At 41.3% G+C, this 27313-nt stretch overlaps 1 protein-coding gene across 43 annotated transcripts in view; it reads left to right on the top strand.

Annotated features, from left to right (window-relative positions):
- KCNMA1 (potassium calcium-activated channel subfamily M alpha 1) overlaps nucleotides 1–27313 on the top strand; it is a 767331-nt gene that overhangs the window by 600351 nt on the left and 139667 nt on the right. For 26 of the 43 annotated variants that reach the window (XM_063607449.1, XM_063607448.1, XM_034930944.4 and 23 more), the window contains 3 exons: nucleotides 8792–8860; nucleotides 17563–17649; nucleotides 24613–24689. In XM_063607449.1, coding sequence (XP_063463519.1) covers nucleotides 8792–8860; nucleotides 17563–17649; nucleotides 24613–24689 — 233 coding nt within the window. Of the gene's footprint in view, nucleotides 1–8791; nucleotides 8861–11225; nucleotides 11238–17562; nucleotides 17650–24612; nucleotides 24690–27313 lie in introns of all 43 variants that reach the window. The other 17 variants (XM_063607447.1, XM_034930941.3, XM_034930940.4 and 14 more) reach the window with 1 other exon arrangement.

Raw genomic sequence — 27313 nt, 5'->3', positions numbered from 1 at the left:
GTAAGAATTGGCTATTCAATTTCAAAATGACATAAAGGATGCCAAAATATATTTTAAGCTGGTTCACGAAGAAGAAAAAGAATTGGGGAATATTCTGGGTATCATAAAGCACAGATAAAATATACAGATTTTCAGAGCGGTTTCTGTAATTATGCGCTGCCCTAAAACAATATGCAGCCAATAACATCTTAAAGCATGGAAAGAAATAAATGTGCTTTTTCTCTAGGCTGGCAAAATGCTCCCTTGCAGGGTGGGATTGGGAGAGCTTGGAGTTTTCTCAGAAGCTAGGAGAGTCATTCTATGAAAAGATATGGGAGCAGGATGTAGGGGTGAAATTTGAGATTGTTTCCCAAGAGAACAGGAAGGAGAGCAAAAGAGGCAGTGGGGGCAGAAGGTCCTGCCACCCCGAAAGCTATCTCTATCAATTTCAAGCCAAGAGATTCTCAGTGTAGCCTTCAGTCTGTGGCCAAAGGCCCAAGAGCCCCTGGCAAATCACTGGTGTAAGTCCAAGAGTCCAAAAGCTGAAGAACTTGGAGTGTGATGTTCAAGGGCAGGAAGCATCCAGCGCAGGAGAAAGATGAAGGCTGGAAGACTTCACAAGTCTAGTCCTTCCACTTTCTTCTGCCTGCATTATCCTAGCCATGCTGGCCGCTGATTAGATTGTGCCCATCCAGAGTGAGGGTGGATCTACTTCCCCCAGTCCACAGACTCAAATGTTAATCTCCTTTGGTAACACCCTCACAGATACACCCAGGAACAATACTTTGTATCCTTCAGTCCAATCAAGTTGACACTCAATATTAACCATCACAGGTGCTTACTCCAATCTCCTTCTCTGAAATAGGAGTGCTATGACTTATCTGTCAGTACGGGTTAATGTCTTTTCCCCTCTCCCTCCTCTCCTTTTCCTTCTACCTTTATCTTTCTCATTGAATATAATAGAAGCACTTAGAAAGAAAGAAACACATTGCGAGCTATATGTGTATCCAAGTTATATTTACTTTTAACCTTTAGGAAATTCTCTTATCGGTTAATCACCAATTAACCAGATATTTAATGAATTGGGATATGTGCACCATTGTGCCAAGCTTGGTGCCACTTCTAGAGGAAACTGCTACTAGATTTGATCAAATATATGTGCATGAAAAGATTAATAGCAATACTTACAAATGCCAACAAATGCCAAGTAAAATATTCAGTTTCCCTAGGATGGCTGCCTCCAGAGTTTACTGTCTGGCTAAGGAAAATAGTACCCATCATCAGAGAGATCTAGACACCCACTGATAAGTGCTGTGGTAGATGCACACAGCTGGAATAGAGATGCTGAGAGTTACAGGGACATCTCCCTGTAGGCTGGGGGGACATGGGAGTTCTTCCTGGAAGAGATGACATTTGAGCTGTGTCTTGTCGGGAGTTTTGATTCAGATGGGGGATAAAGAAGGAAGAGGATATTCTAAGTGTTAGGGAATCTGGAGGCTGCGCCACCTGGTACCATAGGGAGCTCTCTCAACACCTAGGTCTCCGAGATTTTCCAGTTACAGCAAATTGCTTTCCTCTTTAGATGAGACAAAGAGATGCATCAGATTTATTTTGACTTGTGATTTTTTTGGGGGAAACTGATAACAGTGTTTTTGGTGAGCACTTGCGAAAGCGAGGGTGCACTCCCCTACCCCCAGGGAGGGCAGAGGGGAGGGGAGGGGCTGGACAAGGAGGAGCTGCAGGAAACCACAGGTTCAGCAGTTGGGCTGCCTCAAGAACACTGTGTTCTAGGTTCTGAATCTCACCGGAAACCTATTAGTCAGTCATTCATCATTTGCAAAATATAAAAGCTTAATTGTATCAGGTTTTACAGCTCAGCGGGGATTAGGACAAAAGATGTATTTAAAATATGGTGTGTGTGTCTCTCTGTCCCTCTGCAGCTGATGGAGCAGTTAAAATTCAGGTTTGATGTGGAGTATTTAATGCCTGGGGAACTTGGGGAACTCCGATCAGATCTTCCTCAGCTGTGCTGAAGGGCAGGAGTTCTGTCCCCAAGCCCAGGGGCAAGTATGGATGCTACTGTGCTGGTTTAAGAGTGCAGGGGGATTCTCTTTTCCCTCCTCTACCTCCCTGCATTCAGTGCTCCCCTCCTAAATTCAGAAAATCATGCTCTCAACCTGTGTTGTTTTGCACAGACAGATCTTTAAAAAGAAGCCACTTGGGGAAATTTAAAATTTAAGACCGCCCGGAGAAAGCTGGGCCTCTTGCCCAATGAAAACTGTAGCTAGTTTAACTTCAGTTCTGTGAAATCAATAGTTTTTGGAGAAAGACATCCAAATTTGAACATGGAGCAGAAACCAGGCAGACCCAATTGTTATATGATAGATTTCTTTAGCCTGGCTGCAAAAATGAGCATTTTAAGTGAATTTATGGAGAGGCTCAGATCTCTCTCTTTTTTTTTTTTTGAGATGGAGTCTCACTCTGTAGCCCAAGCTCGAGTGCAGTGGTGTGATCTCAGCTCACAGCAACCTTGTCCTCTGGGGCTCAAGAGATTCTCCTACCTCAGCCTCCCAAGTAGCTGGGACTAGAGGCGTGTGCCACCACACCCGGTTAATTTTTTTTGTATTTTTAGTAGATACGGGGTTTCACCATGTTGCCCTGGGTGGTCTTGAACTCCTGAGCTCAGGCGATCCACCCGCCTTGGCCTCCCAAACTGCTGGGATTACAGGCGTGAGCCACCGCACCTGGCAGATCTCATTTTTTAAAAAATATTTTCCCCTCACAGAACCGGCTCTATTCATCCACTTGATTGGGGAGTATTGTAATTAGGGTTGAACATATATGAATAGAGATGTGAATACAGTATTGGTGGTTATTTCTACTACAGAGACCCAAGAGGTGACCTTCTATGAGCTAGTGAATAAACCGTTGACCCTAAAGTCTATTGAAATCCTCAATAACAGGCTACTGAGGCAGTGGTGGGTCCAGAATTCTCTACAGAGGGGTCAGGGAAGGAGTCCTGTTGGAAATGGGGTGGATGCTTGGGCTTTGACTCAACACTGGGTTCTTATAGCAAACACATGGTTTTTTCTTTCATATTATGTTTCTCATTAATAATAATAGCAAGGCTCTCTAAAAATGCAGTTGTTCACACTTTAGGCAAAAGTTAATTGTCTGTATCAAGTAATGTATTTATAAATTCTAGTGTCTTAGGTGTGCTAGTGGAGATTGTGTGTGTGTGAGTGTGTTTGTGTGTGTGTGTGTGTGTGAAAGAGAGAGAGAGGAGAGAATAAGAGAGTGGGAGAGAGGGTGGGGATATTCTGAAACCTTCCCACTCCACTCCTATCAAAGCTTCATAGAGAAAAAGAGTCTTAACATTTCCATGAACATTTTAAATCACTTCTATTTTCTTGGTGCTAAGTCTTGGAAATCCGGATGTTTCAAAGTTTCTTTACCTGGATATTTCGATTTCTAGGGCCTGTCATTTTAAATTAAAGCTCCTGAATGTGAATCTTTTCCATTCCAGCCCCTCGATCCAGAAGACCTTGTTTCCCAATGTGCAGTGTTTGTATCCGTATCCACTTCAATTGCATGTGCCAACCTGACATTCCCAGGGGCCCTCTGGATAGCTGAAGAGGGGCTGGTGCTTTGGGTGGGGTTGGGTTCAGGGGGAATGATGACAGTTGCTTCTTTCATCCTCCCTCACCTGACTTGTGGGGTGAGTCCTCTTCAACAGCCCCAAACCTCCTCTTTGTATTTTCTTCCTGAAGGTGCAAACTCTATGACAGGTTTCCATGTTTAATTCACACCAGCAAGTAATGTTTCCAGTAAAGGGGGCTGGTTTAATGGCAGGAACAATGTATTTCCCTCTGGGTAGGCAGAAACAGTTGGACTCTAATTCTTAAGAGCCTTTGTTCAGGAACATCTGGGTTGAAACTACTGTAGTTAACAGATGATGTTGGCAGTAAAAAAAAAAGGGGGGGCTTTGTATAATGTCGTTGTCAAATTTGGTAGACCTTTACTTAATAATTATCAAGAAAGCAATCTAACTTGTTATTACAACAGTTTTATTGCAGATTGCTGGCTTAAGACCTTTTTGTGACAAGTGGCATTTTTTTCTTGAAAAAAGAAGTCATTTCTATTCCCCTGTAATTATTTTTGCAACCAGCAACAACTTCCTGCGTTGGACATACTGGGGCATTTTATTTTAGAAACCAAGAATTAAATTATTGCTAGCTTATGGCTGATTTTATCCCATTTATCACATTGTGAAGGCTTTCTTACTTCCTTTTTTCCCCTTACCTCACCTCACCCTGTTTCCTGATTTCACACCAATTCTGTATATGTTGAAACACTGTAAGTTGAGTAAAGGCAGAATTAGAATAAGGATTAGATGGCTAATGCCCATTCTTCTTTACCAAAAAATGGTGTTGAGTGATGCAAGTAAATGTTTAACCAGAGAACATCAGTTCTGGGTAGACTGAAAGTATATATATTCTTGGGAGTGTAAGGGGTACATAAGGGTATAAGAGGGTCTCTGGAAGGTCCCAAGGACAAATTGTTGTATCTTAGAATTGGACTTGCATCTTGGCATTGTGGATTGAAGGCAAAAATTAGATTCCCAGAGCATATCACTACTTTTATTTCCTTCTGTATCCTTCCTTTCCCATCTGTCTGCTTCTAACAAATAAGACAAGCTAAGAAGCAGCTTGTTTCATGATTCTATACTCACTTCCAAGCTTTCTCTGCATAGACTTTCCTAGTTTGCCACTTTATCTTTTCTCCATCCCTCCAGCCACTCATGAGATTCTACTCCCCATTCATACCTGCATTTATTTATCCAGACTTTACTGAAGGCTTACTCTTTGAACTTTGCAAAATGCCAGTGAGGCAAAGCATGCATCCTGTACAGGAAAAACTCAGTCTAGAGGGGAGAGATAAGCAAACAAGTGATTACCACACCAGCTCCCCTGTTCATTCACCTTGCTCTGCTCTTCCCCAATGGACATCTCCAATAGAGGGTGCATCTCTGCAACAGGATGCAGTCCTTAAGCCCAGGATTGTGACATTGGCCAACTCTCTGTGGCAGGATCTAACAGAAACGTGTGATTTGAACACTCACAGAGGGAGCCATAGCTCTTGCTTCCAGTGTAAATCATGGTTTATTATACTTGATTTGTATTTTGCAATATCTAGAGGATACCTATTGTAGTAGGGATTAAAAACTTAGATACCTATAGGGTTCAGGCAGTTAGCAAGAAAGAATGAAGAGTGAGGCCATCTGAGACAATAGAGAGTGGTGGGAACTGTGGCACATTGGAGAACAAACATCCCATCCAGAGGGATAAGTGCTTCACAGCTGCACTCCCTTTTAGCATGTGGAATGTGGTGCCAATGTAGCCCTATCTGATTTTGCAAGGAAAGCTGAAAAGCCAGTTTTTATGTGAATTCACTTGTTGGCATCTATTTACAGTTTTTTAAAAAACACTGTACTTACCAAACAGAATGTGTCTGCCTGTTGGGCTTGTGACTGCCACTTCATTTCCTCTCTTCTGATGAGAAGCATCTGTGCAGCACATTGCATCAAAGACTCGATTTCCACTTTTGGCTTTTTACATAAAAGTCAATTGGCCTTGACCTAGTTGCTCTCCTCTGTTTGGGCTCAGTTTGTTATCTGCATAGGAAGGGCAAGATCAGCCAATCTTGAAGGGCTTGAGTCTGAAAATCTGTGTTGTGGCACGGCTTGCCTATGTTCTCTCTGTTCACATCATTCTATCCCTCTCCTTTCCTTTGGCCAGTGGGCAACAGCTTGTTTTCGGTCAAAGGACTTTTTAAAAGGGGCTTCTATAAGGCATTGTAGAATCATCTTAGGTATGGATTTGAATGTTTTGAAGTTATGGATTTAAAACTGGAAGAGGACTCAGGTCTGCGGGTCCATCCCCTATAAGGGTAAGGAATGAATACAAGGCCACATAGACTTTAGGACTTTCTTGTAGAGGAAACTCTTTTCTTTTTATATCCAGTTGGTAGATGGTACTGTAGTAGCTAGGAAGACATAATTCACCATTACTACGAACTGTTACTTCCCTTCTTACCAGCGGGATTAGGTTTATAAAAGCAATGAAGATCTTTGATCCCATGAACTACCAGAGTCCCAAAGTGGACTGGTCATTGCTCATAGGATATTAGCAAATTAACCTTTGCACGATCCATACTAAGTTTAAGATCAGCCTTCTCCCTGATGTTTTGGTATTTAGCTACTATTTACATTAGAAAGTGGTTACTTAATTTGGTAATTTGGTTCAATAAACATTGCATAAGCTATCTTATTTTTTAAAAAAACAATTTAAGCTCCAGAAGTAACAGTCCCATAAAGGGTGCATGTTAGCAGTGCTCTTTGGGACATAAATTAAGGATGGCATTTTCCAGCTGTAGTTGGATATGTGTGTTGGTGTTTCAGCAAGCTGCATAATCAGCACAAAGCCCAGGTCATTAGAATCTGCTGGCAGGAATCAGAAAACCTGCAAATCACCAGGAGATCCCAGATATGCCTGGATAGAAGTGGTCCTTTGACATCTGACTGTCTGCTGAAGGCAGTGCTGTGGACCACAACCTCACATGTAGGAATGAGCAATTGGTTTCACTCCCTGGAGAGCATGAGGCCTTCAGCAGCACTTTCCTTGAAAGCAAAACATCCCCCTATCCAGCACATCTGATTATGTCACTTTTCTATTTTAAACCAACTAAAATCCCCCAATTCCACTTATAATAAGCTGTAGACTCCTTGCTCTGGAAAGCAAAGACCTCATGATCTTGCTCCCACCTCATTTCCTGACCTAATCACTGTCACGCTTGACTTTGCTCACAGCTGCAGTCTTACTGAATTTATTGCTGATCCTCAAACACCCAGAGCTCTTTCCTGCCTCAGGGCCTCTGTGCTTGCTGTTTCTACTTGCTAGAAAGCTCTTTCCCCATATCTTCTCATCATGCTGTTGTGCTCCCTGCATCCTCAGAATGGTCCTCCTGGACCATCACAGATGATATACCCCTTCTGAGTTACTCTTTATATTCTTAGGTTGTTTTATTTTCAACATAGAACATGTCATCATCTAGGAATTTATTATTTATTCACTTGTATATTTTCTTATTGTCTGTCTCTCCCAATACAAAATAGGCTTCACTGGAGATCAAGATTTAGTGTATCCTGCCAGGTATTAGCTAGAGACCTTAGGCATGTTACATGGACTTTCTGATCCTTGGTTTCATCACGTGTAAAATGGAGCTATCAATAGAAGTCTGAATAGTTGGGGTAATAGCTTCCTCTTAGGGATATTGAGGGGATTAAATTGACCCACAAGGAAGCCTTCCCCACACTGTGACCCAGTATCTTATCCCCCTTACAATGCTGGAGCTAAATAAATAAGCATCAACTCATTGTTCAATCTATCAGTTAATCAATGTTCTATTATTCAAAATGGTAATGCTAATTGTAGACATTTGTCATACATCATGTATGTAATTATTTTGTTTATGTGAGCTTTTATTCTGTAAGTATGTAAGTGTATAGGTTCATCTAACTGTATTGTGCCATTTACATATTCATGTATTTTTATATATTTGTTCTATTTACATGTTCATGTCTTTTTATATGATATTATTTATTGATCTTATATCTTGAAATATTCTTTGAAAAGCCATTTAGAATGCTAATACCATATTGCACTGTACTTTATGGCCTTATTATTGGACATTTAGGTTGTTTTCTATTTTTCTACTCCATATAAATAACACTTACTCTGAACATCTTTAAGCATAAACATTTTACTGCACCTTTTGTTATTTTCTTAGACTTGAAACCCAGTAAGTGGAGACCATTTGTTTGTTTAGCTTCTCTGTATCGGTGGGTCTATTCACTATGCACTATGGAGAATTCCAAACAAGTCCAGGACTCTTAAGGAAGTTGCTCTGGTTAAGGAGACAAAGTTCAGACACATGAAACAATAGGGAGCGACCACAGCCAGTGTAAAATTGACTAAAGGCTCAGTGATTTGGTTACAGACAAGGTGCTGGGAGAGTTTTGAGAATAGAAAATCACAGGGTAGCAGTAGCTGGAGAAGACCTACTGCTTGCAAGATTAGAGTTGACGTGGCCTGTGAGGATGGGTTGGGAAGAGAGAAGAAGGGATCGAGAGTGGGGAACGCACAAGGGAAGGGATGGAAACAGGAACAAGCCAGCCTCAAAGCAGTCTACTCTGCAGTCGAGAGCACCAAGCAGGTGAGGTGAGACAGCTTATATGGAGCCAGGAGTGACAATGCCATCGTCATGTGCTGGGCACTTACACAGAGGCCAAGTATTATTACCATCATTGCAAGCACACAGGGGTCTGCTTGGAACAACAATATGAGCCATTTGTACAAAAGACCGAAACGGAATCCAAATAACAGGTCCAGCTGGTCCAAATCTTTCCCTCCCCCTGTAGTTAACATTTTACTACCCGACCGAGTAACTAATGAATCTGGCCCAGTGTAAATCCCCAGGCACAAATTCCTGCTTGGGCTCTGTGTCTAGACAGCCAGACCTGAGTGCAATTTGCACTTTGAGCATCCAGCACCTTATCACTTGCAAGAAATCAGGTTTAATAGGGAAGATGGGGAGGTGTTGCTTCCACCCCCTCCCTTTGGCACAGTGCCGGTGGAATGAGGATCCCCTCGGTAATGACCGCATTAGGAGACTGAAAGATCGTAATAGTGTTTGTTATGTGGCTCTGGTCATTCAGAAGAACTGATTGGGAGGCTTCTCCATCTCATTGCAGGCTGTGTTTTGTGAAGCTCAAGCTCCTAATGATAGCCATTGAGTACAAGTCTGCCAACCGAGAGAGCCGGTAAGTTTGCGGTGACCCAGTAGCCAGCTGACACTTTTGATGGTGAGAGTGCGTTCTGAGAACGGTCGGTTCACTTCTGCTTTCTTGTGCATTATTTATCTGCATGGAACCAGATGTAAAACCTCTCTGACCCTAGAGCACATTTCGAGGCATGCCCCACCAGACACTGCAGCTTCTATGCCAGACCAGCCTGGCACCCAAAGCCCTGCTGGGCATTCAGAGAGTGTTTCTCCAGGGAAGAGGGATGAGTCCTCAGAATATCTCCACCTGATCATGCCGACCTGGACTTTTCACCTTCTAAGTATTAAACCAGAACTTAAAACCCCTTTTTACTGCTGTGAGCAAAAAAGCAGGTGGACTCTGGCCTCCTTTACAGCAGCCTTGGGGTAGAGCTGTGAGGGGAGACACCAACTCTCTTGATAGCCAAATTACAAGCAGCCTATTGTGTACCATATGTGCTTCTCCCGGTGCAACCAAAATCCAGGTGGCAGAATATCAGCTTCATGTAAATGAGCCAGGAGAGTGGAGCTCAGAGGCAGGAGCTCTCTTTATTTATTTATTTTACACTTAATTATGTGCAAATCAGACTGATAAGGGACTGGGTCTGGTTGAAATAGATAACATCCCAGTCAGTATGTGAGTTCACACTGGAGGTGGGAAGCATCGTGCTAACAAGAAATTTTGCTGATGGAGTACTGTATGCCTTACAGATAAAATAGAGATGATTTTTTTGCTCCCCAGTTCTTGTCAATAGTTTTGGAAGAAAGAGAGCCCATTGAGAAATACTCAAGCTTTTGTTCTCTGAAATGACACCCACAGTCTATTCCTCTATAGTTCATATTTTTGATCCTGCAGATGCCCAAATGTAGAGTGCAGATCCCCTCCAACAAACACCTTAATAACTGAGCAGAGTACAGGGGAAGACTAGATGTTTCCTTTTATCATCATTTAAGGAGTTTTCCTTATCTGGGTGAATAACCCAATACAGCCAGACTTTCAAATGTATAGTCTGTGTCTATGACAAGACAAAACAAAAGAAAAGAAAACACTGGATTGTAAACAGATCAATCCAATGTTTTCTGTTACCTTAACTGCCAGATCAGATTGCTCACAAAGTCAATCTGATCAAATGTTAAGCTATTTTGAAAACCCAAATCAACCAAAAGGAAGAAAAAATGGTAGATTTGGCGGCCATATGTAGAACATGGCTGTAGCAGTTAACAAATATGTAGATAGATAAATATTTTCTTTTTCATGTTGGCAAAGTGAAGAATATTGTTTGCAAAAACTGACAGTCCTGATTATTAGTTGTTCAGCAGATGAGGTGGAATTTTCTGGGATTACTGTTTACCCATGTTTTTGCCAATACTCACTTGTACCTGTGTAGGGGAACTGTATGTATCCTGGATTTTTGCAAATGATATTCCCCGTGTTGCGAAATCGCAAATCTTTGTGTAACTCAATGTTCTCTATTTACTTTTGTGCATCTTTCAAAAAAAAATGTCATGATGTGGGTGATGCTGATGCTGCATAGTGTTTTTCGACCATTCTGGAATAATCTGACTGCAGGAGATTGCACCCTGAACCTTGAGCAGTTGTCTTTCACTTGTTGCCTTTTGGTTCCAAGGAGAGAAAAAGAGCGAAAGGCTGTTAATGGTTCATTGTGAACTCAATGTCACTATTCTAAGAAAACTAACTCAGAGCACTCCCTGAAGATGAAACTTTTCTTGGATAGGCCTTTCAATTGAGTCACAATTCTGAGATGTTTTCAACAAAGCCATATTTGTAGATATAGTTTTTAGTATATATATATATATATATTTTTTTTTTTTCTTCAGAAAAGGGCAAAAAGGACTTGTTTGGCTTTGTTTGGGCTTTCTTTGTGCAGTTGCCAGCTTTAATTCTCAAATGTGGCTTGGTCTCAGTGTGGAAGCACATTGGTTCTTGTGGAAAAAGGTGTGTTTGAGGGAATGTGGATCATGCCTCTGAGAAAACACAGGACTTATCAAACACAATATCCACGTTAAAAACACACATTTTTTAAAATCTTCCCTGAGATAATAATTTTAATGTTTTTCTTTATTTAAACATGTCCCACTTCTTTCCCTCTCACATTTGCTAACTGACTGGGTGTGAAAATTCAAAGGACCTGTTTCTCCTTCCCACCTTCTTTAACCTGTGTTTAACTGCCTTTGTTGTTGGTTTCACCCCATGATACTGTTTTCATGCTTTGCCAAAAAACCTTGTTTTCACATGCATCCTTCAAGTGATTTGAAACAAAGGTTTTATTCCTTCTTTCCTTCTGGTGTCAGTCGATTTATTATCAAATTGTTTGATTTTAAATTCTTTTCTTGTCGTTTTGCAGAAGCCGAAAGCGGTATGCACTCTTCGTTAACTTTTCTTCCAACCTCCACCCTCTATCTTCACTCCTAACCACAGGACTAACCATTTGCCAAGAATTCAAGAAGAGAGAGATTATATATATGTATATATAATCTCATTCCCTTGTCTGGTGTATATATATTATATATGTGTGTGTGTGTATATATATATATATACACACACCCCTCTCCAACTAGAGTACATAAATTGGAAGTAGCCTATTTCTGTTCCTGTTTGATTTGTTGGTTCTTTTGGATGACGCACTAACTTCTTTGCAGGAAACCTAAGAAAGGAAAGACACACTCCTGTTTTCAGTCATGGCACCAATAATGGGAACAAATACTATTAAAGTTGAACAGGAGGATGCTTCTCTCCAGCCCTTTGTGTCTGTTTCTGTGTTGTCCTGACGTGTCTTGATGTCCATTGCACTCTGGTGCCATTTTGTCTACATACCACATCCACATTCCCAGTGACCTCCTCCTCCCTGTGTCGAGTTTCTTGTCTATAGAACAGAATTCATGTCCTTTTATCCACAAAACAGAGACCAAGCCCTTACACTTCTATTTTTCCTTACATTTATTTTGGTGATAACATTTCGAATATTTTATTTCTTGGGCAGTGCTCAGTATAGTCTTAGAACACTGCTATTAAATTGCCAGATTATCACACTTGATTTACGGAGTTAGTACTGTTTATTGAGACAGACTCATGGCTTTTTTTTCCTAGTGTGTTTGGGCATATTTCTTAATATGAAGTTTCTCAATTTTCACCATGTGATTTCACCCTGTTTTGCTGCTGTTTTACATTGCATGAAGCATGACTAAATCATCATCAATGGCATTTTAAAAAAAACTTTTGGGTTAATAGTTCCAGGATAGCTTTTCAATAATGTGTTATCTAAGACAATATTGTTGAAAACATACTGTTGAGATGCCTACTTGTTCATCTTTTCAAGTTACTTTTCTCTGTGATTGTAATCACTATCATGTGTTTGTGTTTGTAATTGTGTGTGTGTGTGTGTGTCTGTGCGTGTGTATTTGTCTGTATCTTTTTCCAAAGTCTGATTCTTCTGTTGTTTTTTTGAGTACATGTGTATAAATAGAGGTGGCTTCCTGTCAGTTTGGTATTATTGATATGATCCAACTGCAAGAAGTTACTGCAACACTTTGCATCTTAAAGGTCCACAGTGGTTGCACCTCTGCTGTTGGCTTTTGGCCTTTGAGTCCTTTTATCTTGTGGTGAAGGCATGTTGTGATGTAGGCATGACTTGTCCTAAGTATACCAGAAAATGATTTGGCTTGCTCCCAGAACCAAATATCCAGCATTATCCTTTCTAGATCACCTCTCTGTTCCCCATCCCATATGGCTAATATTTTTTTGTATGTGCGAAATATATTTGAAAATGCCATTTCTAAAGTTATTGAGATGGATGCAGGCTGAGTAAGTCCTCACCAGTATCTCTGGTGGACCACAGTGGCAGTCATTTGAGTCTGACCAACTGGGAGCAATCTTTATCATGCTGTCTGTGTGTAAGTGAACTGGGCTTAAGTATATTGACATATGAAATACACAACTGTGTCTCCAATGGTATCCTAAAGTAAAAGTGTGTGTGTCTAGTTGTGTGGGACTCCAGCAGCAGCATGTATTTGAAAGCCCAGAAAAAATGAAAAGTTCCAGAAAGGTGATAAGATTTGAGATGTGGGGTTTCTCCGAACTGTGCCTGCACATAGCCTGTAAACTACAAATGCAGTCATACTCTCTGAGAGGGGACACGGATTGGTTCAAACAAAGTTCCAACTGAGAGTCATTGTATATGAACTTGTGTGATCAAAGAAGCCTCTTCTCAATGGCATGATTCATCTGGGCATAGCATGAATGGAAACCCTAGATGGTTCTTATTTGCTTGCTTTAGTTAATGAAGTCCCATTAGCTTGCTAGACACAAATATAATTACTACGTTATCAAGCACAAACTATGTTCTCATATAAGTCATGCTATTTTTTTTAAAATTGCCTGAGGAATGGTACATTACACCTACCAAAAATGAAAGGGAGAGGAGAGAAATATATATCTATCATATTTACCCATAATGGATAGACGTTTCCTTAAACAATATCTGTTTCACTTGAATTACCAATCATAGGTTGTCTTCAGAAACAGGAAACAAGTAAAGTTTACAATGATTGAAGACAAAACTAGATGTCCCCCAGTTATGCACAAGTGGTGGAGAAAGGAATGCATTACTTTCCTCCATCAAGCTGCAGTCTTCCAACCTGACCAGTGTTTAGCGAGAGATACCCAATGAAATGTGATACAACTTGAGACGCGGTGCTCCTCTCATGGAGGGACCTGAGAGAGGCATTTCCCTGCGGGACTGAGCCCCGCTAGCCAATTGCACGTAGATGTGTTTTATGTCTAGGAACCCATATTTCTCTTTGAAGTTTTGCTTTCAGTGTTGAAATCAATTGCCCCAACTTCGCAAGTGGCAGGCTGTTTACATATTGGGATATTTACATATTCATACTTAACACATCTGAGAGATTGCTAGTTCATTGGCCAATCCCCTAGCCCTAGCAGAGGTGTGGTCACTCCTTTAATCGGCCTGACTGATGAGAATTGTAGCTTGTTCTTTGAAAGAAAACTGTGACCTCCTTTCCACTTATTTGTGAAAAAAAGGAAAACTTATGGAACTGAGGCTTTAAAAACTTATTTTTTTTATTCATTCAACAAATAGTTGAAATGTGCCTGTTGCGTGCAAGGCTCTAAGCCTGCTACTCCAGGAAACTCAAAGGTAAATAGAATGTGATCATGTTTTGTACCCCTCTACTCAACTGTGGGTTCCTTACAGAAAATACGTATTTGCTCCATGTAGGAGGTGAGTAAACAAAGAATAAGTCGAGACTTAAAACTAGTCTGAGAGCAAAAGAAACAGAGACAGCAAGGGACCACACCAGCCCCGTGCTTCCAGCTGTCACTGGATGTTTTCTGTTGAAACCAGTAAGGTCAAAGAAGAAAGGATAATTTATATGTTCCTTGAAATGAGGGAAAGTCCACCTCTGCCAACATGTCCTTGTTGGAATTCTGTTAATGGATATATGGGCTTTTTCTCTTAGAGATTTTCCTGATTCTTCACATGACACATGTTGAAGTTTATCTCTGATAAACTAGTGAATTACATAAAGTTGGAGCCAGAGAACTGATTCAGAGTGGCGCACAGAGAGAGAGACTTTTGGCAGTCATTAAAACAAAACAAACTTAACATTGGATACTCTCCTAAAGAGATCAGAGATCCTTGGAAAAATTTATGTGTTCCTATTAGAAGGTCAATAACAAATTCTAAAGATAGTAGGCAAAAGGGGGAGAAGGTTATCACTATCCAGAATCCTTGTCTTTTTATATTTTGAGGAAGGCGGGGATTAGCATTTTATTTAAACTTTCTAGATTTGGAATGTGTATAGAAGACTTAATGTCGAAAATATTAAAAACAAAAACAAAAACCAGTAATGTAGTTTCTGGTGCTTCAGCGCCAAGAGCATCTTTATGTATCTAGATTTCTTTCTTTCATTATTTCAAGGACTGGATCCATTCTTTAGATTCCCACCCAGAAGGCTGCCTTAGCCTTAGCTTAGTATCTGCAAATGGTTTTGCCTTACACCTCACATGGGGATGATTTAAACCCCCTCACCCCTGTTCACAGGGAATAAGAGGGCATCCTGGAATCCACATGATCTGTGAGGTAATTAGAGATGCTTTCGATTCCTTACACAATCAGCCATAGATTTAAGGAACACAGGATACTTCACTGTGCAGACCAAAGTCAGTCTAAATTAGCCCATCACCAGATATTGTGCAGGGATAAAATGCTTTGGATTTCCTTGCAGTCAGTGGAAAAGTCTTTCAATGCCAATAGGGCACCTCCTGGGTCATTTATTAGCAGCAGGGACAAAGTGGAGGGTGATGGTGCTGTGAGGATTTTTTTACCTCTCAGTTTTATAATCACCTAGCTCACTGAGAGTAGCAACTAAGAATTTAAGACCTTCTATGTGTCAGTCATGTAGCACATAGTACATACTTTAACTCTCTTAGAGGCATTGTAAGCTAGCGATTATTCACCCATTTTACAGATGAGAAGTGTGAGGCTTACCTGCATTTGCAAAGCCAGGACCCATTTTACAGATGAGAAGTGTGAGGCTTACCTGCATTTGCAAAGCCAGTGCATGGAATTTTTTGTGTATGTCCTTATACATTATTCTGTAGCGTACAGTTCTTTACCCTATAATTTCATCTCATTAATGGGCAAGGTATTTTGATAAGAAGACTGTATTATATTCCATGGGGTCAGCTAGAGAAAATCTGTGATAACTTTGTTGAAAATGAAATACACTTTGGATTTTTTTTTGCAAGAATTAAAAAAAGGAACAATAACCCACATGCATTGAGCCTTCTATACATCATCTCTCTTAATTCTCTAAAGATAATTGTTACCATTATCCACCTCTTGTAGGTAAGAAAGTTGAGTTCTAGGGATATTTAGTAACTGGCCCAAAGTCAAACAGCTATTAAGTGGTAGTGTTGGAATTTGGACCCAAATTCTGATTGCAGAGCCAGGGCATGTAAAAACTGCCTTGCAGGAAAGGAGGTAAAAAAATGTGCAAAATTTAGAATCCTGCCTTTCTAAAACATCATACTGAATTGGCTTTGAAAGATAAATTCATCTAAACTGTATGAGCTCTAACACTTCACCCTCATGATTGCATGAAGTCAGAGGGCTTGTTATACCCATGTGAAGAGTTGGCGGAGGGGTCATTAGGAGGTGCTTATGGAGAGCCGCTGCTCAGTTCAGGCCGTGCTATTAGTGTGGACTGCTGCTGTCTGATTTGGGAGGAATCTCACTGCTGCCTGTGGTTGTAGGGCAGAACAGTTAAATCTTCATAGCCTTTTGGTATTATTGAGTGTTAATAATAGTCATGACACAAGTACAGTTTCCTCCTGTCAGGTCTTGCTATAAGTAATGGTAGATGTTCTTGTGACCACAAAAAATTATTTTGCAATAATGATCTGCTCGGAGGTCTCCCAACCAGGTGAACAAAGGTTCACCTGGGTCCTTCCTGTATGACTACAGACGTATCACTTCATGACCACAACACTTCCCTGGAATGGTTTACCAGTAGGAAAAAAGATTATGTGTTAATTACCATCCTCTATATTTTGATTGTTTGGGGCAGCTGAGAACTTCCTTTAGACTGATTCCAAATATCTATTACCTTATTAAGCAACATCTTTTCACAACAAGGAATACCTCTGTTGTATCTGTTGTTTTATTCAGAATCCCTGAATTCAGTATCCATTAAGCCTGAAGTCTTTTCTCAGTCTCTGCATCAGACAATCTTGTATTCTGCTTTTGATCTGCAGAAAATTAAACTTGTTTGTTTCATCCATTTATTAGATTAGGATACATTTATCTCTTCTGTCAGTCCAAACACAACTTGGTCAGCTAATCTATTTACGCCACTTTGAAATAGGACAATGTATATTTAGGTTCCCACTTCTCTGCAGGGCAAGTTTTTTTAAGGGGAGGTTTGCATTTGTTTTCTCAATTTGCCTCAATTAGGACATGCTAGACACACATCTTATTCAAACACCCTGTACGTTTTTATAAACAGCAGACTGGAATTGTTAAGTATATCCAACTGCTGACTTAAAAAAAAAAACTGTTTGGGTAAATCCAATTCTTCCTATAAAGGCTGTACATGGAATCAATTTCCATGTCCTTATCAATGTCATGAAGACGTTCAGTTTGCTTCCGCATTGGTTACGGGTGTCTTGTACCATTCCCTGCGGTAATATGTGGTGTGTGTACATGTATGTTTATGTATATCTATAGGGGTCCCATTAATGCTCTGTCATTTAATGGAAAATTGTTGTAGCAATAGCTTCATCAGGCCAATAATGCTTCCGTGTTGACCACCAATAGCAGTTTCAAAAGGAATTTATTCTGATGGACTTTGCTTCAAATCATGTGCCCATGATGGCAGCTAGACTGCTCCATTATATAAACCCAGGCCCTAATACCTTGATTTGCTTTGATTTCCTCAATTGGGAGCATGCCAGCCTGGGAAGTAAGCAGTAGTGCTTAATGATGGCATTATCCAACTAAATGTATGGGGCAGTGGACATTGGACTCTGGACAAAATCTTTGGGGAAAGCTTTAGACTAGTGGGCCCCCTATAAACACAACAGTATGGTGTAGCCTTCAAGGTTTTATTCAGAACATGACCTCACAAATGTATCTTCTCTGTTTGTTTTTGTTCACTGAGCAGTATATTAATTAATCCTGGAAACCATCTTAAGATCCAAGAAGGTACTTTAGGATTTTTCATCGCAAGTGATGCCAAAGAAGTTAAAAGGTAAGAGTTTATTTTCAACTGGCTTTCTTTCTGGCCCAGCCGTAGACACCTTGACCCACGGAAGTAGGCAGGCTTCCATAACCCCAAAACTCCTTAACATGTCTATGGCCATCAACTGGTGTAAGAAAAACTTCCACGGACTCCAGTTCATGTAGTGAATTCCACATCTTTGAATGAGAATAATAAAATTTTAGAACTAGGAAGCCTAGTTACCTGCTCATTTATTTCATGAGGGAGAAAATGGGGGCTCAGAGAGCTGAATGACTGCTCGAGGTCATCCTGATTCCTGATGATTCAGAACAACATAACAAGACAACTGGCTCCTTATCTAGTGCTCTTTACTTAATATTATCTGGGAAATTTACTTGAGAATTATCAGTTTTCTACTACTCTCCCTGCCAAATAGAATTTCAAAATGTTGGGATTAATTTCAGATGGAATATGAAACTGGCTCTATTTCTATTTGTGGCCTCCTAGGTAAGTGGCTGAAGTTGTCAGCTTCAGTTGTTAAGCCACTGTAAGTGCAGCACAGGATTTCACTGGCCTACATGTTTCATGACATTTTTATTCGTATCCTTAAACCTGTTTAAGCAGCCTAGGAATTCACAGGGCCCTTTGCAGCACAACATGGAATATTATTGTATTTGATTCTATCTTATGAACTTGGAGAAATTTACTAGCAGAAAATGTGATGCAAATGTTCAGACAGGTCATTCAGCTCAACAGTAATATTGCATAAAATATTTTAAGTACATTATTAATTGTGAAGGTCTATCATTAGTTATATAAGCCTATTGTCTTCATTGAATGAGTTCCTAGTCAAAGCCAGGCCTGTTCTAGGTGTGCTACATTCTTTATTGCTGCTCTTCAAAATAACCCTGGAAGGTAAGTCTTCTCAAACACTCAGAGCTTTGGTTTCCTCATCTGTAAAATCGAGATAAGTGATTTGTCCAAGGCCATGAGGCACATAAGTAAGTGGTGGAGCCCGGAGTGGAACTGGTCTTTCCTTTTCTAAAACCCACTCTCTTTCTACCAAATTTAATAATACTACCACATTCTTACAGAGGAGGGTTTATTACACCCCAGCACTATTCTAGGTACTAGGTTCTCTGTATCTAAAACTTGTTAAACTCTCACAGCAACCCCATGAGATAGGTAGCATTACTCTTTCCCACTTTACATATGAGGAAACTGAGGCACAACTTGGCTAACTAACTTGCCCAAAGCCATACTGCTAGTGAGGAATAAAGCCAGGAAGTTGGAGCTTGCACTCTTAATTATTTGCCTAGGTTAAGCCTGACACGCTGAGCACAGAACGATGACATGTGACCATGGATACTTAGGGTCCTCTTCCTCCCCATCCGCTCTAGCAAACTAAGCCATACTGGCTACAGAAGCTTTCGGGAAAAAGAAAATATGGGCTGTTGGAAGAAAAAAGAATTCTTAAACTGAGCGCTCTAATAACTTAAATTTATTTCTGCAAATTGGGGAAAGATTGCCATGATTGAGTTGTGGGGGAAAAATACCTCCCTACTCAGTTCACGGAATCTCCCGGTTGTTCAAGAGTATCCTGAGAACTGGGTACACCTGAGGAGGGAAATTAGGATTAATGGGACGGAACCTTCCCTCTCCCTGTGTTCCAATCAGGTCTCCTGGAGAAGAAGCTTGTGCCCTTGTCCAGACTGTGAGACACAAAAGCTTGAAACAGCATCTCAGCACCAAGTACAGGAGGCTGGGGAGCACAGGAGAACCATATATCACGTATACCTCCCAGATAGCAAATATAATATGAAACTCCCATTTGTGTAATTCTATTTCCTATTGCATCTCTCACTAATGAATGTCACAAATATCAGGCCGTCCAAAAAACAAATTACCTCCTATATTAGGGAGTGCAATATGTCTCATTTCAGTGCTTTATGGTATTCACAAATACATGCTGACACAATCAGCTACAACACCAGGCTGTAATTTTCCATGGCGTGTGATGTGTCAAAGCAAATGCTGTCAGTTAGGGGATTTCAAATAGATGAAGACTGCAAAAAACCACAGAAAGGACATTGGAGATTTGAATGAAACTAAACAAGCTTTGTAAAAATGGAAAAGTAGATTATGATGATCTAGTATCGAGTTTGCACCCTCCACTGCAAAAAAAGCAACAAAAGAAGTTAATGAATTCTAGCTCGTAGAAACCTTCAGATGCAGTGTTTTAGAAAATGAGGAGTGAAACCATCCCACTGCAGTCTTAAGAAGGTCACTTGAGGATGGGCATTTGGGTACTTGCTCTTTCCTCCTTGCCACCAAATATTTTCCTTTTAAAATAACGTTGGAACATAGACTTTAATATAGGAGTCACAAAACGGTGGCTCAGTGACTCAATTTGGCTTGCACATATGATCCTTTTGAGTCACAATTTTAAAATATAAATGAGTTGCCAAGGTGAAAAAAGTTACGAGCTTTTATATAAAAATCCTTATTACTCATTTCTCCTGAAAAATTGGCAGACCCAACAATACTGGGAAGAAGTCTCAAACTCACTCATTCATTCACCCATCAAATGTGTATAAGTCGTTTACATTTAGAAGGCTCTATACAAGGCACCAGGGAAACAGTGGTGAAAAATGAACAATGGGGAGAAGTCCCAACTCTCATGGGGCTCATATTCTAGGCAGGAAAGAATTACAGTTTTTAAAAAAATAATTAGTGGTAAAAGAATTAATGCAACTGGGTCACTGATTTGGGTTGGGTATAAGTGAAAGCTTCTCAGAGGGGATGGTATTTGAGCAGAGATTGAGATGAAGGGAAATAATCCATCAGGCAGGGATCAGATAGGAAGAAGAGATGGGCTGGGAAGAAGTTCATTGTGGATAGGGACCCCAAGAAGGAAAGTGTGGCTCGGGAATAGATTTGCGGAGAGTGGTATGAGATGAGGTTAGAGAGAGGCAGAGGCTGGCTCCTAAAGCACTTTATAGAAAGGTTGGATCTGTTATAAAATGGAAGTCATTGATGGCTTTAAGCTGATCTGATGTATATTTTGAAAAGGTCATTCTTCCTGCACAGTAGAGAATGAGAGGAATGGGGCAGGAGAAGAGGTGAGAGACTCAGCGCCTATTGCATAGTTTAGGTGAGAGATGATGGCAGCTTGGACTGACCCCTGAGTGGAGGTGGAGAGAGGTGGGTCCCATTCAGACTGTATTTGGGAGAGTGTGCAGAACCCCCCAATGAATTGGGCAGAAGTAAGGAAAAAAGAGGAATGAAGGATGAAGGCTAGAGTCAGGGCTTAGATTGTGTTGATCTTAACCAAGATGAGGGATACTAGAGAAGGAGCAAGTTTTGGGTAGTAGGAAGTTAAGCATTCTATCTGGGCTATGTTAGGTAGGAGATGTGTACTAAACATACACACAGTGATATCATAAGGCAGTTGGATCTTAGAGTCTGGAGTTCTGGGGATAAGTGTGAATTGGAGATGAATATGTAAATGTGGGTGCTGTTTCTTGTCTTGGCAAGAAACAGATGACACACTTAAATGGGAAAAAGGAGGAGAGTTTTATGAAGAGACTGTAAAGTTATGGGCAAATAGTAAAGGAAAACCAACAAGGGATGGCCAAGCACTGCAGAGCTAGCAAGAAAGGGGAGCCACCTTCACCCTAGATCTGTGGGGTCAAGGGGAAGGAGGGCTATCAGGAGCTGGAGAGAGAGGCTGTCGTGTGCCATTTCATAGACCTGTACAGGAGGGCACCCGGGGGGTCAAGGTGGTGACCTCATCCCCCCTCACCCTAGTCTCCTGCTGACTCCTTCCACTGGACATGCAGACCAGGAAACCAGAGGACAAGGAGACCATACAGGCCAGCCTTGCAGGACACAAAGCTGGTCTGATGATGGGTGAAGCAAGATCACCAGCTGAAGGCTGCTTGTGGGAGGGGTACGGCGAGCTGGAGCAAGTGGAGAGGAGAGGAGAGAGAGCTGTTTTGGAGTGTGAGAAAGCAAGCAACAGGAGAATGGGGTAGATCCCAAAGAGTGGGGAAGGCCCCTGAAATCCATGGTTGTGGGTTTAAAGTGAGGTCGGCATGTTTTCTTTCCCAGCGAAACTCCGTTGCTCAGGTGCAGGTGTGCAGTAAGGGAGGGGCTTTGCGAGGTGAGCATGACAGAGGCAAAGATGGGTGGGGAAGAGAATGATTCTTGCAAAGAAATGCCACTTGGCAGAGGTCAGCTGAGCTTAGATACTCTGCCTGCTCCAGATCACCATGGACACCCCTGACCCTTGCCTCATTTCACTTATTAACCTTAATTGCCTAGCCTTGGAAGACATTATGCTTAGTGAAATAAGCCAGGCAAACATTGCATGATCTTATTTACATGTGGAACCTACAAAAGTTAAACTCATAGAAGCAGAAAGTGGAATGGTGGTTAACAGGGGCTGGGGTTGGGAGGGATTGGGGAGATGTCCATCAAAAACATGAAATTTCAGTTAGACAGGTGGAATAAGTTCAAGAAATCTATTGTTCAATGTGGTGACTATAGTTAAAAATGAATTGTATACCAGAAAATTGCAAAGACAGATTTTTTTTTTTTTTGAGACAATGTCTTGCTCTATTGCCCAGGCTCCCAGGCTGGAGTGCAGTGGCACAGTCTCGGCTCACTGCAACCTCCACCTCCTGGATTCAAGCGATTCTCCTGCCTCAGCCTCCCAAGGAGCTGGGATTACAGGTGCATGCCACCATGACTGGCTAATTTTTTTATTTTTAGTAGAGACGGGGTTTCACCGTGTTGGCCAGGCTGGTCTCAAACTCCTGGCCTCGTGATCTATCCACATCAGGCTCCCAAAGTGTTGGATTACAGGCGTCAGCCGCCACACCCAGCCAAGACAGTAGATTTTAAGTGTTCGTACCACAAAAGGTGTGCTTCAGTTTCCTTATCTGTATAATGTATATGTTAATTAGCTTGATTCAACTATTCCACATTGTATATGTATTTCAACGTGTTGCATACCACACATATATACAATTATTATTTGTCAATTAAAAAATAAAAATTAAATTAAAAAATCCAACTTTAGTTCATGAAGTAATCAAACTTTATCTTTTCACAAGTCTATTCAGGCTTATCATCATGTCATCATCTCTTTAGTATAGACCTTGGGCTCTGGTGCCAGGCTATGTGAATTCAATCTCAGCTTTGGTACTTTTAGCTGTGTGGCCTTGGGCAGGTCACTTAACTTCTCTGTGCTTCAGTTTCCTTATCTGTAAAATAGAAATAATAATCATACCTCCTTCAAAGGGTTGTTTGAGGATCAAATATGTTTAATGCTTATAAAATACTTAGAACCACACCTGACATGTAGTCTGTTCTCTATAGATGTTAGCTATATGATTGTTACCGTTATTATCATTATGTGTTAAGAGCAACAAAGGGGGAGGGAAAATGGCCAAAGGAAGTGGACACAGAGTTACTTTCCCCAACTTGGATGCTTTCTACTTTCCTGTTCTTCCTGTGCCAAGGCAGATTGATTGGGTTCTTAGCCACATTGCCACTCAGGGTCAACAGTCAGCTAGGATTTCTTTTTATTTTTTTTTTTAAATTTTTTTGAGACATAGATGACAGCTGGCATTTAAAGAAAGAGTGGAGAATTTGCTAGGATAGAGCAAGCATTGGACTTGGATTCAGAAGTCCTGGGGCTGGCTGAATCCCAGCATGGAATGACTGGGCAATCCACGACAACCTCCTCAGTTTACAGATGAGGAGACTGAGTCCCAGAGATTTAGGCTGCAAGATCTCCAAGACCTCATGTGGATCCAAAAGTCTTAACATTGGTTTCCAATGAGTGCCAATTATAAATCCAAGTCCTGTGAAAACATAAAAAGGAACCTAAGAATCAAATGGTCAAGAATTGTGTTTATTTCTGCAGCCCTGGTCAAGAAAAGGCCATGTTCATAGCTGGCATTCAGTTTCCTGTTGGGAGTGGTAAAGGCACCAAGCCAGGGATTTTGTTAGTTCTTGGATCCAGAAGGTTGTAGGGTTGTTCCAGTGAATTTTATCACCTCCCCAGTACTGAAAGGGCACAGGCCTCTTGTGCTGTTCTAGGCACTGTGATTTCAAATAGTGCTTGAATGATCTTATTTTTCTTATCCAGAATATCTTTGACACAGCTAATGCACTGTGGAATCACCTATGGACATTCAAGTCAGATTAGGAGATTTTCTTTTTGAGTGCTTCATCTCATTCTCCTTCTACCTACCTATTGCTTCAATAAGCTCTACTCACCCCCTTCCAGTGGTCAGCTGAGCTTTGCTCCATAGTGACAAGAAAACCCTCATTTAGTGCATGTTCTCAGGGCTGGATAGCATGGGAATTGGTCCAGTCAGCTTTGGAGTAAAATAAGCTGTGAAACTCCAGAGGGGGTTTGACAGAGGAACCCACTGACTCGTGGCTTTCGTTTTTCCCTCTCTGCAGACCTCCTCAACTCTGTCTCCCTTTGGCTGCCCAGAAAAGGTGCTTTCAGAGTGACAAGGTTGATATTTTTATTTGACTGAGAAACGACATACTTCTGCCCCCCAAATATATATTTGACCAGACTGTGGGAATTTTGGTGTTGTATTTAACTTCCCCACCAAGGGCCCAGGGCTCATTGCCCACGTGTCCGCACGAGTAGCATCAAAGGCTGTTCTCAAAAATGAAAGACGAATGAGCAGACACAGTGTGTCACATCAGCAACTTTTTTCCCAGTTTCTTTGCAAATGGAAGTTTATGAAAAGGAGCACTAACTCAAATCGCAGAATCCTGTGTTTGAAATAAATGGTCTTGCAACAAACATTTCCATCTGCAAATGTCTAAACCTTTCAAAAGATTAAAGGAAATTAATGCTGGCGTGTTTCATTAATTTGGCACCACCGTGGAGGAAATGTGGTACTCATTTCATTTGGGTGGATTATGAAACGTGTCGGTTTTTCCATTCTCTTTCTCCAGGGCATTTTTTTACTGCAAGGCCTGTCATGATGACATCACAGATCCCAAAAGAATAAAAAAATGTGGCTGCAAACGGCGTAAGTAGTGTTTCTCTCCCTGTCCCCTCCCTTTCTCATTCCTATTCCCCAAATTCCTTTTCCTTCCCTTTTCTTATTAGAGAAACACTAAACATCAAGAGTTTTCTTGAGTATGTTTATGTTTCACCCAGCAGTTTAAAGAAATATGAAATAAATACCTGTCCTTGCTTTGTTAGAGCACAGGATGAAAAATCACCACCATCAACACCTAGGAATGAAACCTGTGCCTAGTCCCTGCTTCTTTACTCTAGAGGTGCCTCAATAGATGTGTCCAGTCTAACAGAGACAAGTATGATGTATAATAAGGAGGAGAACTAAAGCCACAGAGCACAAAGTGTTTTTGTATCGTGATTTCCAGTGGATTGGGGGTCCCTGAGTATATAGGGTTGAGAGAGAAACTAAATCTGAGGACTTGGTCTCCAAAATGGGAGTTGACTCTTTCCATTTGGAATTCCTGCTAGTTTTAATACCACAGGCCAGAGTTGGCAACTGTGATACCTTCAGACTGCCCCCAAGAAAAGAACTTTCCACTGCCAAAGGGCTTCAGTTGCCATCGTCCAAAGGTCGACCTCAAGCATCATCGCTCTTTGGGGTAGACTAGACTGGGCTCAGTTGTTTCTGGCATATTCTGTCTCAAGTCCCTTCTAAAGCAGTTTGCCACTGGGGCCTCTTGAGAAAGATATAGTGAGTCCAGAACGTGGAATTGTGAGCTCCTGAGATACCATGACTTAAGTGGCCTTTGCTTTGAGAAGGTTGTGCCTTTTGCAGTAATTATGCTGTATTGCCTAATAGAAATTGTTCTCAATCCTTGAAAAACAAACAAAAAATGATGCCATCCTTCCTATGGTGAGTTAGTCTTTTAAAAGCTCCTTATAATCATTGCTTTGATTCTCACCCTAACCCCATGTAATTGGCAGGGGTGTTATTAATCCCATTTTACAAAAAGAGGAAACTAAGCTTCCAAGTTTGAGAGGATGAGATTGCTGACAGTCACACAGCCAACATACAGGGATTTGGGCACACCTGAAGGCCTCTATTGATTCTCTGGGTGCTCTAACATTTTTTTTTGCAGAAGGGAAAGGCAATGTGGGCAGTCTTGGGTCTGATGAGTAAGAACAATTATGAAAGAGTACCCCATAAAATCCTTGTTCACAAGCAGAAGCCAGACAGAAGAGCACCATTCCTAAAGTATGCCACTGAAGGAAGGACCTTTTTCATTGTACTCCTAGAGTGGGGTACAGAAAATGTAGAACCAGTCATCTATAAATATCACTCTGCTGGAAGGTAAAGAAGTTCCTCAATCCATGGGGAAAATTCCCTTTGGGTGCACTCTTGGTCTAGAGAAGTTTCTGCAGAAATCCCCTCAGGGTGGGGCAGCTTAGGCCCATGGGTTTCCTCCCCCTGTTTCCACTGACTTAATACAGCTGGTCCCCTTCCCCCAGACTCTTATCGAGATGAGTATTTATTGATATCTCAAAACAAGAGCCTCTAATTTCTTGGGACAAGAATTCCCCGATTCTGACAACCTACCGAGAAGAGCATCTAAGAGAGAACAAGGCCTAGAATGAACCTCACTCCCCATTCAACCCCCACAGACCCCATGAATCCAAAGACCTTCTTCACCAGGCAGTCCATCCCAGCCATGCTTAGTTGGTTGTGGACACAGCAGCACGGATGAGTTGACCAGACATCTCCTGAATCATTTCAATCAGAAGGAGCACAACAGTCTGAGGGTTGAGGGAAATAAGAGAGAACAAATACAAGAGGTGAACACTTCTGTAAAGAAACGCTTGTAGTGAGGGGTTGGGAAAGGGAGGAAAGGTGAGGCCAATAACCCCTGACAGGATATTTGCCAGACCCTCATCCCACAGAGTATCAAGGAAATAGCAAGACTGTGATTCACATATTGATTAGCTGTTCACATATTTTTGAGTATCTTCTTTGGATGAGCTGCTATTTTTGGTTTTAGGGATGGAGTGGTCAACAAGGTAAAGTCCCTGCCCTCCTGAATCCTTTACTCTGGTGAATGGAGACAAACCATGATGATGTAAATAAATAAATTCAGAGATAGCCAGTGCTAAGAAGAGAGAAGAGACTGCCTGAGGGTTGAGGAATCCTGCAGTGGTGCTACTTTATAGCTTGGAAGGTCAGGAAGGCCTCAGTCAGGGGTGATGTTGAGGCCAAGACCCAATCCAGATAGGGAGAAGAGCAAAGGTCAAGGTCAGGAGGCAGGAATAAGTTTGTGGTGTTTGAAGGATGGAAGAAAGGCCAGTGGCACTGGGGAAAGGGTAGTATGAGATGAGATTAGAGATGGAGAGAGGGGACGTGGTAAGAAGTGTGGGTTTTAGTCCTATATTAGGAAGCCTTTGGAAGATTTTAAGTGAGGAAATGTCATCATTAGTTCTTAGTTTAAAAGATGTCCCTGGTGTCTGGATGGAGAGCATTCTCGGGAGGAAGGAGTGGAAGTGGAAGGATGAAGTGAGAACTTCTCTGACTCTTGCTCTGACATTGGAATGTCCCTCATAGGACGCCATAGTGCAACACAGCAGACTAAATTGTCCCTAGAAATAAGAAATAAGGATTTGGCCTCTAGGGTATTTTTCCACCTTGGTTCCAGACAGGTA

The sequence above is a fragment of the Pan paniscus genome, chromosome 8 (assembly GCF_029289425.2).
Source record: "Pan paniscus chromosome 8, NHGRI_mPanPan1-v2.0_pri, whole genome shotgun sequence".
Lineage (NCBI taxonomy): Eukaryota > Metazoa > Chordata > Mammalia > Primates > Hominidae > Pan > Pan paniscus.
Note: the sequence above shows the minus strand (reverse complement) of the source record. Positions and strands in the feature narration are given on the sequence as shown.